The following is a 12,546-nucleotide window of genomic DNA, read 5'->3' on the forward strand; positions in this document are numbered from 1 at the left end:
TTCCCTGTGCCAGGGAGCTGCTGATTTGGCTCAGCCTCATCTCAAACCCTTCCCTTCGTCTTCTACTGAGCTTGTTAGATCACTGAATGGCCCCAAGCAATGCTTTGATCTGCAGCATGGCTGCCAGGCCCAGTGGCAGCAGCTCTGTAGGACTCCCAGACAACCCATTTGCCTCGAGCCTCTTGCCCAGACTAACAAGGCTCTCGTGTCCCTGCAGCTCAGACTGGGTGGAGATCATCGAGCCCCGCTCCCAGGAGCGGATGTATGTCAACCTGACCACCGGCGAGTGTGGCTGGGAGCCCCCTCCCAACCTGAAGGTGCGCCAGTCAGACCAGAAGCAGTGGTGGGAGCTCTTCGACCAGAACAACAACCGCTTCTACTACTACAATGCCATCACGCGGCAGACGGTGTGGCACCGGCCCCAAGGCTGTGACATCGTGCCCTTGGCGCAGCTCCAGGCCATGAAGTGCAGCTCCCAGCCCGACTGCCGCAGCCGGCAGCACCGGGGCAGCACGAGCAGCGATGGCAGAAGTACCCCTGTCCAAATGGCCCTCCTGCAGGAGATGGAGAAGGGCAAGGGTGACTGCGCTGCGGAGAGGAGGAAAGACCCTGGCAGGTAGGGAGAGCTTTAGCCTTCTCTGTTTTGTAACTAATGGGTGGCTTCAGTTGCCAGGCAGGCACTGGCTGCCTGGCAAACAGGCTGGGAAGCTGTGCTGCCCCAAGAGGGTGCAGTGCTGGGGCAAAGTGCTGCCAGGCCAGCGATCACCGCCACGTGGCCTCCTCTTCCTGGAGTACAGCTGTCCGCTTTCAGCACTGTGGTACCACCTGAACGTCCCCAGTCTGGGCCAGGCCTCATTTGTGTGGGGCACCGTAAAAACACATGTCAAAAGATAATCATCACTCTAGAGCACTTTGTGCGAAACAGAATGAGAGGGGACAGGCAGGAGTGTCACACAGTGACAAGAACTCTGTCAGATGCTCATGGCGGAGTTTGCCGGGATGGCTGAGCTGCTGTGCAAGGGGTTAGGCTGCTGCGGGTGCAGGTGAGCCCAGCTGCTCTGGCTCTTTCCCTCCCCCCTTGCTCAGCTGCTTGCATGTGCTTGCAGCTTTGGCCAGGGTGGGAGGTGGGGCTGCAGGGACAGAGCTCCTGGGCACAGTTATTTGCTCACATCAAGCCTGAAATGAAAGAACAATAACGGGATGCTATTTTGTTTGGCTAAGAGATTTTCTAACGCTCAAACCAGTCTGACAACAATCGGGGCAGGGGTGGGGGGGGTGTATTGAAACTTTGCCAGCTTCAGCTGCACAAAAGCACCCCCCACCCCCCCAGTCTCTGTGGGGACAGCCCCTCCACCTGGGGCACTGCCCAGGGCTGCCCTGCTCCCTTCTGCTCTGTCTGGGCATCATCCTGCCCTGGGGAATGTGGTACCAACAGCTGGGGAGGCTGTGCAGCGAGAAGAGTTGAGACATGCTGAGAAGTGACTCACCCAAGGTCTAGAGCAGAGCTCAGGTGAGCCTGGCTCTCCTGCCATCTATGCCAGTGCTCCTTGTCCCCACTTCTGGGCAATGCAGCAAGCCAGGCTACTTTAACAGCTTGGCTTTTGGATTGAGGTTGCCTCTCTGTGTATGTGCTGGTGGTGGGGAGAGAAGAAGAAAGCCAGGATGATTAAAACCATGTAGGATGGTGATTCTGGAAAATATATGCTCTAGAGTGCCCTAAACTGAGGCTTATCACTTGTCTGCTGCCCCCAGCGAGATGCTACTGTATTCACTTCAGATCTGTGTGACTGGGAGATGCTGGTGATGCACATAAAGTGCACCAGAAAGAGCCCAGAGCTTTACTGGTGCCTGTGATGCTTCCAGTGCCTCCTGCTCCACGAGCAGCCCCTCTGAGCTTCAGACCCATACAGAGGATGATCCCTGCCCTGCCAGGAGAAAGCCGAACAGTGAGAAATACCTTAAGCTGAACCCCAGTAGCTCCCAGCTCCCTCCGGTCCTCCCCAGTGACCACAGGTGAGCCACAGGCATGTGGGATTTGCCATGAGCTGACCGGCTTCCCCTCCTTGTCCCTCTGCAGCCCGGTGCTCTGGGGCAGCTGGGACGGGAGCTGACAAACTATGTGTTTCCAGAGGAGCGACTGCAAGAGCCTTGCACAGGGCATTAAATATCCTGAGCTCCACGGGGTCCAAAATACTTCTGACTCAGGCTCTCAGGAGGAGAACGTGGCCTCCTCTGTCTCAGTCCAGGGAATGGCTGTGTGTCGAGGGATAAGTGATGCCAGCTCTGACCCGTCCCTCCGCTCTCCAGCCCTCTTGGCAGGGAGGACCCCACACAGGCCCCCTCATATAGGAGGAAGGGGAATGATGCAACGTGTGCAGGGGTTTACTTTACCTTTCCTTGCCAGCCAGGCTGGTGCCAGGCAGCATCTCAGGCATCACTGCCGGTTCTCCTGTAGGGAAGGGGAGTGGGAAGGGGTCCTCCCTCACTCCATCCCAAGCCCAAGTTTTTGCAGCAACCTGGGGGCACTTTGAGCCTGCAATAAACTCTGTTGAAGTGCAAGCACTGGGAAGGGTGTGAGTAGCAGCTTGCTTGGGAGCTAACAGGCTGCTTGGACGTGCAAGGCTCTTCCAGATCCTCACACCAATAAGCTGACAGCATTTGCCTGTGGAAGTTGCTTTCTTGGAAGCAGGAGATAGAGCACTGTTTCCTTGCACATCCATCATGTGTTGTCACTCCTGTTTGTGAGCAGGGGTTGCATGTCTGGTTATGGTGCAGAGAACAATTTCCCTACCCGAGTATGACACCCAAGGAGAGATTTCTTGCCTTTTGCTAGCTCGTAAAATGGTGAGCAAAGAGCTGAGCCCAAAGCAAGTGTCCCAGGTGGGATCTAATGCCCTTACTGGGATATCTGGTCTAGTAACAGCAAAAGCACACCAAGCTTGTCAGCTCTTTTTGTCTGTGTTGTTCTCCAAAGACAAATATAAGTGTGTCCTCTTCCTTTCCTCGGCAGGAATACAGCTGTATAAACAGAGGGTGAACACGTTGAGTGCTGCTAGTAGCATTTGACATCTTTATAGATAACTGTGCCCAAGATGGTTTCGCTTTTGTCTCTAATAGCAGCACAAAAGATTTGTTTTTCTTCCCTTCATGTTCATCATCCCATGATAAATGGAGATGCCAGAAGAGATAGCATGGTCCCCAAGAGGGGCCTCCTGCAAGCACATGCCACAGAGAGCTGGGGGAAGGGATTTTATCCTTTTTTCAGTAATACTTTGTGGTTGAGGGGTTTTTTTCTTTTAGCAGATTGGGTTTTCCCACCCTTCCTTTCTTGTGCCTTACATCTCTCAAGGCCCAGTGTTAAGTAATGCTAATATTAAGTTCTTTATAATTGGGCAAGAAACACCATCAGGATTGCTAATACAGGCTTGTTTCCTTCTTAAGCTGCTGGCCTTGGGGCCGGGTGCGCAAACACAATGCCCTTTGCGCATGTCTGCAGAGCTCTCCTCGGGGCCATGCAGACCTGGGCTTGGGTGGGTTGCCTCCACGGGGTCTCCATCCATGCCTCCAGCATGGGCACCGGAGGCAGTGGCAGCAGTGCCGCTGAAATACAAATATCCCTGTTCATTCGCCTCTGTCAAAGCACCAGGAAAACAACGCCTGGAAAGGGTAGAGCTGAGATGCGGGGCCTTTTCTGCAGGCTTCTGGGAGGGAAGAGCAAACAATGGAGCTCTGGAGCCTGGGAAGAGCTGCTGGATCCGCTGGGCCTGCTGGAGCTGGGTGCGGGCTGGGAAAGCCAGCGCTGGGCTGCAGTGTTTATATTGGAGCTACTTGAAAGCATTCCTTGAAGGAACCGTCTTGGGGGACTCGGCAGGGTCTCTCCTGCTGGTGGCTGAAGAGCACGGCCAAGAGGCTGTGTTGGGACGTTTCTCCCCCACTGGCTTTGCTTTCCATCAGGGCTTTCGCTGCTCAGAAGGACAAGGCTGACGCTCTTTCCATGCTGGGAAGTCAGGAAGTCCCCTTTCTCCTCTGCTCGGTCTTTTCAGCAGCCTGGGGATGGGGCTGAGGGAAGCTGTATCCAGACGTGGCCCCAGGAGATCGTTCATGGCTGTGGAAATGGTCCTCTCAAAAAAGCTTTGTCTTCCCTGCAGTGGTGCCTCTTTCCTCTGATCTCCGGCAGCTGGGGAAGCTGGGGAAGCTGGAGACGGCACGTTTTGTCCAGGATGGGACTGACAGGCAAAGTGGGATATGGCACACGTTTAGGGGTTTCACTCCTCCATCATGTTTACTTACAAACCTCCTGATCAGGGGGAATGTGGTGGCTGTGGTCAGGCTGGAGCTTGGCTCCCTCTGTCCTCAGTGACACTGGAGGGCACAATGTCTTCTCTGGCCCTGTGAGACCCCCTTGGATATCCTGGCAAAGCCATGCAAGGACACTGCCACGGCAGTGCCAGAGTCCCATGCCAGCCCTGAATGCAAAGCTTCTGGGTGCAATACCCTGTCCTTGAAGTAGGAGTGCCTGTGGGCACGCAGCGGGCAGAGGGGCACCCCAGAGAGGTACCAATACCCAGCGGGTACTGAGGAACCCCTGGCAAATGTTGGGTACCTGGACCAGTCCTCACATCCCCAATCACAGCTGGGGAGGAGCACAGTGGCCTTGCTTGTCTCCCACCTCTGACTGCACCTTTGCCACCCACCCTGCTCGGCTGCCCTGTGTGGCTGTTGTGTAAAAGGTCCCAGTGCTGTTGTCCCCTGAGAGCTGCCTGAGTGCCGCTGGGCTCTGCTGGCTCCAGGGCTTCGCCGCAGTTGGTCTGAAGTGGTCCAGGGCAGGCGGGTCCCAATGCGAGCTTTGCCCCTCAGCCTGAAGGAGGGAACATGAGTCTGCAGAGGCAGCAGAGCCTATTTCTCTGACCCAGTTGCCCGTTGGGGTGCAGACTGTGAGTGCCAAAAACCTGCTCTGGGGAGACTCGCTGCTCACGGCAGAACCCCTTGGCTCGTTGCCTTGCTGTGGCCATCTGTCTAATCTGTCCTGCTGTCCTGCCGGCTGGTCTCAGGGCATCTGTGGAGCACGGTGTGGAGCTCCTGCCGCTCCCTGCCACGTCCCACCCGTGTGGCTGAGCCGGTGCCAAGGCCCCACCCCATCCTCTGGCCCCGGGCAGGGCCAAGGTGTGGGACGCCTTCCTCCTGCCCCAGTGAAGTGACTCGGGGCAGGGAGGAGCTGTTGTGCTTTGGGGCACCCATTGCTCTCTGGCTGGCACCAAGTCACAGGTAGGCAGCTTGTCCTCTGGGAGTGGCCATGAGCACAGCACCCCCTTTTCTTTTCCGGATCAAATCCCTCATTGCTCATCTGAGGGCCAAAATCTGGGCTCTGCTCTTCTTCACAGATGCAGTGGGGGAGGTTGTTGCCAGCTGGGGTCCCACAGGACCCAAAAATCGTAATATCATGCTGGGGTGGCAGCCCATCTCCGGAGGTCAGGCCGGTGGCACTGCTCAGACACCCAGCCCTGCACCCGAGCAGGGACAGATCTGGACCTGCCCAGCACTGCCACATGGGTGCGAATCGGGACAGGCACTGATACGACTGATTGGGCAGGAGGCGGTGCCTCTGCCTGCTGTGCAGGCAGGGAGAGGCTCCTTGCTGCGGCCCAGAGCTGAGCAAGGAGGCTGCAGAGCTGAGCAAGGAGGCGGCAGAGCTTCAGGCTGAGGTCCTGCCACTCCAGATCAGCAGGGGTTTGGTGAACACTGGAGTGGCAGGCACTGGTGGGCCTGCTGATGCCCAGCGGACACTGAGCCTGCGCCGGGGGACGAGTCTGGTTGTGCCATGCCTGACGGAGGTGGGTCTGCCAATCCTTGGCTGAGCGCGTGGTTCAGCTGTGCACGGAGCTGGCTGGAGGTGCAATGTTGTAGGGTAGGGAGAGGAATAGCCTCGGGAGGTGGCTCGTAGGATGTGGGGTCCAGCACCTTCCTTCAGAGCACAGGGTTATTTTCCAACCCTGCTACAGCTGCGGGTCTCTCAAGGCAGGTGGACATGCCTTCAGCTCAGGGGCTGCGGTGCTGCAGGGCTGCGGCTCGTCTCCCCTGGGACCCAAGAGCTGGATAGTGCTGGTCCAGATGTGATGCTGATCTGGTCGTAGCGTTGAGTTAAAATCACTCCCAAGCAATCAATCCTGGCCTGCCAGCTGAGTCAGGAGCCCATGAGTGGCTCTGTCATGCTTGTCCTTGACACAGCTCTTTGCCAGTCTGACTTCCCTGCCATGAAATGAGCTGCTGCTACAGCCTAGCAGAGGGGTAGACGGAGGTGTGTCAGAAACACTCGTTTAAAATTCTACCCAATGTTGCTGCTCTGGTTCTTCCTGTTAGTCCAGGACCTCTTTGAGGAACAGCTGGGTCTTCAGCAGCGCCTGTGCTTGGGATCGGGGCTTTGACTGCATGAAGGAGGGACACACAGGTGAGAGGAGCAGTCCCTGCGGCCTCCAGGGAGGGATGCCTGGTGGGTTGCAGGGCTGCATATCCTCGCGAATGCCACCCCTATCCTGCCATTACTGCTGGCTGCTCCCTGCCTGTGTCCTTGCTTGGCACCGCTGATGGTCACCCCCCAGCTCCAGGCATTGCGCCTCTGGGAAGAAGCATGCAGAGGACAAGCCACTGATGGCAGAACAGGAGTGGGAGAGCCAGGGGCTGTGCTTGATGGCAGCTTCGGCAGGTGGAGGGAGGCCAATCCCAAATCCCTCGGTGTTTCCCAAGCAGCCACTCTTGGGACAGGGCTCGGGTCAGGTCTGAGCTGTGACGCTGTGAGCGGGAGGCGGTGGCTGGGGGACAGTCCTTCCTCGCAGTGCTGGCATCTCCATCTTGAAGTAGTGTTGGGAGCTCCCTTAAAATAAAACCCTGCATGCCTTAGTGGGAGATGCTGGGAGAGGTCCCCAGATCAAGGGGGACCCCAGGATGGGAAGCAGAGGATGGCAGCCCTTTCTCAAACCCTTTCTGGTCACCTGGGTAGTTGTACAAGGCAGTTGCGTGTCTGTCACGGGTAAGGAGCCAGGCCCTGCAAAAGCAGTCGTGCAGCACGGGGCAGCCGAAGGGCGGCAGGGGCCTTTGGACCCTGGCCAGGAGCCAGCCACTGCGCCTGCGGCAGGGCAGTGCCGGCCTCACCCATGCCTCTCCCAGTGCCACTGTGCCAAGGTGGGATTCACAGAGACGCAGTGCCATCGGAGAGAATGTTTTGCCAAAAATATGGTAAGCGGTGGATGGGGAAGGAGCACGCCACCCCCTTAGGAGGGGAGTGAGTGGGAGTGGATGTGGGATATTGGGTGTGGGGCAGAGGATGTGGGGCAGGTAACCAGGGGGGAGCAGGTGAAATAGGGCATTCACAGTGATGTGGGGCTGCTGCTGTGGGGAGAGCAGGGTCTGTGTAGATGCACCCTGCTGGTGGGAGAGCCACAGTGGGGAGGACAGGCAGAGCACTCCCAAGGAAGCCGCGCTGAAGGAGGAGTCTGGGACCTCGCAGGTGAAAGGTCTCTGGAGAGCAGGAGCAGAGCAGAAGAGGGTTGGGATGTTTGGATATCTTGGGGCTTGGCGGGGAAGGCACAAGCAGGGGATAGCATCACTGAGAGGCAGCTCTGGTCATGTGGTGGACGTGGGTCTGTCTGCCAGTGCAGGGGCCGTGCAGGACAGGTCAGCAGCGTGGGATGGGGAACAAGTGTTAAGGTTCAAATAGCAAAATGGCTGTGAAGGTGTTATGGAAACATCTCCTGTCGCAGACGGGCCATGCACAGCGCGCCCTTAGGTCTTACCCAGTGACGGCTGGTAGCGGATACATGGAGGGAGGGCACAAAATAGGGCCAGGTTCAAGGGGACCTTCCTGGGGACAGTGGTGCCTTTGAAGCCCTGGGAGCTCAGGCTGGTTTAACAGCCTTTCCATTCCTTTTTCCTCAGAGCTCAAAAATACAGACTGGCTATAGCTGCATTCTGGCAGCAGGTTGTTATTACATTGCAAAATGCACCTTTGGGACTGGGATGTTGCAGTGGGCACGTTGGGTTGTGGTGGATCCTGAGTACTGCCACAGGTCAGAGGATACTCCCAGCAGAGGACGATTTCACAGCCATGAGAGCTGAGCAGAGCCAGTAGGTTTGGCCAAGGGAACCAGATCTGGGGCATCTGGACCAGACTGGGAGGATGCTCTACACAGAGACTTGGTGGGCTGTGAGACACAGGCACCTGCCCCTGTACACCTCCCATACACCTCATAGGTTTTTCTGCAAAATAAACATGCATTTGGAAACTTAGATCAAAAAAGTAATGTGGTCTGGCAGGAATGTCATCATAGTTTGACAATCCAAAGGTAGACACTTGGGATTATTTTCCAACTCACTGCTTGAGTGGTCCAGAATAGCCTACTGGTCTTCAGCTGGTCGTTCTGGGTGCCGTGCTAGCTAATGAGCCTTGGGAAGTATAGGTCGTCTCCTATCTCGGTGCTGCTGATACCAGACATGTTATAGTATGATGAACTTGTTGCATCTCGTCTGCTGTTCGTGACTCAGGAATTTGTCATGTGCATAACAACAACGTCTTTCTGTTTTGGGAAGGGGGATCTCCAAGAAAAAACAATGAGGAACTGATATAACTGGCTGGGGAATCTCCAGGCACTTTGAGACTAACAATCTGGTATTTGGGTAGAAGTAGAGGACACTTCAGTTAATATAATTCTTAAATAATTCCCTGTATTTGTATCTTTCTTCCTTTAGGGAGACTCCTACCCACTGGCAGCCTCTGCCAGGCACAAAAGCAGCGATGTTGGTCAAAGTGAACAGCTTGAGGCAGATACAGAGCTCTTCAAACAGTTCGCTTCAGCTGCAGAGTGTTCCAGAGGCTAACAGCCAAAAATCTCTTCCAAAACCAGCCACATATGCTCAGCCTCAATCCGTGTCCCAGAGCCCTGGCGCCACAAAGCAAATGCCTGCAGGAGAAACAAAGCAGTCTATGCAGATCAAAAAGATGGAGAACGGTGGGTTTTGCCTAGTGCTGATGAATGGTCCAACTTCTCAAACACCTTCAAGGAGCCAGACAGGAACCCCCCAGCCTGCATCCCCCAAGTATGCTTCCCCTGCACCTATATATGATGAGCCATCTTTAGAGTCTCCGATTTATGATGAGCCACCAGTAGATATGGACACTGAAAGCGTCAGTATGAGTGGGATGTCTCCACCAAGGTCGCCAAGCAATAGCTTAAAAAAGCAGCTGCAACCAACCAAATTATTACAGCATCCAGGTATGCAACAGCAGCAAGCTGCAAAGAAGCATGCAAGAAATCCTTCTTCCACTGAATACAGCCCAGCTGGCAGAGAATATATAAAACACATGGTCAACATTGACCAGTCTTCCAAACTTTCCCACTCTTCTGCTGCAACAGCAGATGCCTCTACTAAACTGCCTGGTCAGCTTACTTCAAAGGACAGCTTCAAGCAGTCTTGGAGGATCTTGGAAGCCAGCGTCCTCAAGAACATGGAAGCCCACCACAGTCGGCAGAACAGCCTGCAAACTCAAGAGTACCCAATGGGTATAAGCCATCAGGATTCTGGTTATTCGACTGGTCCTTCTCCAAGCTTGAGAAAAAGGAAAGGAAGGAGGCAAGGGACAGGTCAAGGAAGACCTGGCTCTGTGGGCAGTAGCAGCGAGCTCACAGCTTTGAATGATAAGCTGATTGCTGAGATGCGTGCTGTGGTGGGCAGGTCAGCAGCTTGCAGGGGAAGCAAAGCCAGCCTCGATGCTGAAAGTCTGGAGAGTGGCATCCCGGCAGAGAGCAGCAAAGTCAGATTTCAGTCCGACCACTTGAAAAAATGCATCAGCCGGAGCTCAAGGGACGATGTCTCAGCTAGTACTAGGTCTCTGTATAGACAGAGCCTGGAGAGCAGGGGCAGCTTTCCCAACGATGTGGCTGCTCCACAGGACACAGTGAGGCAGAAGAGGACTTTTGAGAAAATAGATTCTTTAGAAAAGAATGTGACCAGCCAGACAAGTTTGGCTTCATCAGATGCTACACACCGCTCCTCCCAGGTACCTCTCCATCTACACCAGGTTAAATCGCATGCCTTTGCTGGACTGTCGTGGTGCAGAGCCAAGTACCTGGTCTGCTCCTGGGTGGGTTTAGTGGATGTGCTGCAGGCAGAACATGTCTGTGCCTGCAGAATAGCAAACAGGTCACAAAGCTTCACAGCTTTGCAGGTGACGACCCCATTTCATGCCAGTGGCGTGAGAGGAGGGGGAATTGTGGAGGGGCTCATGTCCAGCAACCCCTCAGTGCTGTGGGTAGCTCTGCTGTGTTATTTGGGTGAATCTACTGCCTGATCATTTTACTGGCGCTAACGTCTTCTTTGGTAGCCCTTGCCCTCACATGTCCTTTCTGCGCTGGGATGGCCAGAATTGGTGGGATACGGGACGCAGGCGTCAGGATTTGTATGGCCACGTGGCAGCGTTTTCTCTTTTTTTTCTCTCTCTTCTTTTTCTAATAGTTCCTCGTATTCTGTTCTCCCTTCTGATCGTTCCTGCGCATTGAATGGAAATATTCAGAAAACTGGTGACAGTGACTGTAGCATCTTCTTGTTGGAAATAGCTGTTTTAAAGCCCGTTAGTGTGCCTGCACAACTGGAGTAGCTTTTCGCTATAACACAGCACTTGTGCAGAATTTAGTTTGCCATCTTTTCTCCTATTTGGATTTGAAGGGACCTCCTGCTTCATGGTTTTAGTTCAGATTTAGCTTCTACATAGGTAATTTCATGTCCTGTGAACATTTTGTCCTTTTTCTCTTTGCTTACTCTTCCAATTATTTCACTCCAGCTGAACAGCCTGAGTCTCTGCATCTCTTCTGCGAGGCACAGCTGATAACAATCCTCCAGCCTGAAAAGTGACTATTTATTTTAACCCTCTGTTCTGTCTTTTCTCCTGTTTACTAGTCCATGACCTTTCATGAAGAAACTTGGCAAAGCTCCTTGACCATTTCAGATTGCTCCAGTAGTCTTGTGAGGTGTAACTTTTCTCTAAAAGCCAGGCTGATACCTCCCAGCTCTATCAGATTTATGTGTGTGTGTTCTTCTCTTTATTGTAATTTCTCATCGATAGTGCCATGCTTTCACCTGAAACCCTTTTTAAAACTGATGTCATGTTCCCATGTTTTCCATTTTTCAGGCACAGGGCCAGTTTGAGTTTACACGACTCACATGTTACAGTTAATAGTTCAGCAATTTCATTTCACAGCCTCTTTAGATTTGTTGGAAGACTGCTATCTGGTCTTCAGGATGTGTTGCACCTCATTGCATCGACAGGGAGAGCTGAGACTTGATGTCTTGATTATGCACAAGAGATGGTGGGTTGGGGATAGGCTGTGCATAGCCTTGAAAACGAAGAAAAATAATTCACGTGGTAGGATGGAGAAGGAGAATACAGTGGAAGATGTAAGGAGATGGATGTTGTGGTAAAGGCAATGAGTCAATAAATAAATACTCTATTTACAGGAATACTCTGAGATGTAAGAGTCCAAGTAAAGAGGGGAGGAGGTGGCAGAGAATATGGCTGCAAAATCTCTGCCTCACCTGAAAATGGCAGTGTATGGCTTGAGTCACCAGTGATGTCCTGTGCTGGGCCTGCGTGATGGAGAGGAGAATCGGGAGACGACGAAATTCATTATCTGAGGAGGGTGGGCCTGGGTGCATTCTAGGACAGGCTGAGCAGAGGTGGATGCATACTGTCAGCACAAAGATAATAGCTGGGTAGTTGTGTGAACAAGATTTAAGAGATAAACTCTAGAGAGAGAAGAGGAGAGAACCAAAGGCCTGTTGAACCTTTAGAGGGTATGAGGAGGTGGATCCTCAGAAGTAACATGCTGAAGGAGCAATTGGGGTGGTAGGATGGAAACCAACCCCGGGCAGGGGAGGTGGATTGAAAGCAACTGAGGATGGAGATGGGAGAGAACTGCAGGCAGGGTTTTTTTAGGCAGGGTGTTAAGTGAATTCAGAGAGAGTGAAGAGGTAGATGGGCAACTCAAGGGATAAAAACACAAAACGAAGTAGAAAAGCGGGAGAAATGATTGTGTCCCAGGCTGGCAATAAGAGGTAGAATGTGATGTGTGCTGATCCCGACATCCGCGTGTAGGTACATGTTTGCTGTAAGATAGGAAAGGGTTGGACCGCACAAGCCTCTGTTGTGAGTTCAGCAGTTCCTCCTTACTAAGAAGAAAACACTGACTTGCTCTAAGCGTTTAAGAGCTAACGTGTACTTTGGGGTTGACTGTAGGCCAGGACCGGAATAGACTGTGGCACACAAGTTAAAGGTGATCTGCAAAGAAGGAAAATGCATATTTTATTTCACTTTTTCCACTGCAAAAACAAAATTTACAGGATTTTTGTTTCTTTGTCTTCCTTTAAAAACCAAAACCCTCAAGATTATCATGTTTGGCTTTTTCCTACTTGCTGGAGATCTTGGAGAACGCAGAGCGAAGTGTGGGCTGTTTAGCTCTTAGTTGCTGTATGTGGGAATTTCAATTCTAACAAAAAAGTCTG

General features: G+C 53.3%; 1 protein-coding gene across 1 annotated transcript in view; it reads left to right on the forward strand.

Moving 5' to 3' along the window:
* LOC104019961 (rho GTPase-activating protein 39) overlaps positions 1–12,546 on the forward strand; it is a 53,536-nt gene that overhangs the window by 26,607 nt on the left and 14,383 nt on the right. The window contains exons 2-3 of the mRNA XM_087750309.1: positions 218–616; positions 8,740–10,048. Coding sequence (XP_087606435.1) covers positions 218–616; positions 8,740–10,048 — 1,708 coding nt within the window. The remainder of the gene's footprint in view (positions 1–217; positions 617–8,739; positions 10,049–12,546) is intronic.

The sequence above is a fragment of the Nipponia nippon genome, unplaced genomic scaffold (assembly GCF_047370975.1).
Source record: "Nipponia nippon isolate SJK-2023a ecotype South Korea unplaced genomic scaffold, ASM4737097v1 scaffold_13, whole genome shotgun sequence".
NCBI classification, from domain to species: Eukaryota; Metazoa; Chordata; class Aves; order Pelecaniformes; family Threskiornithidae; genus Nipponia; species Nipponia nippon.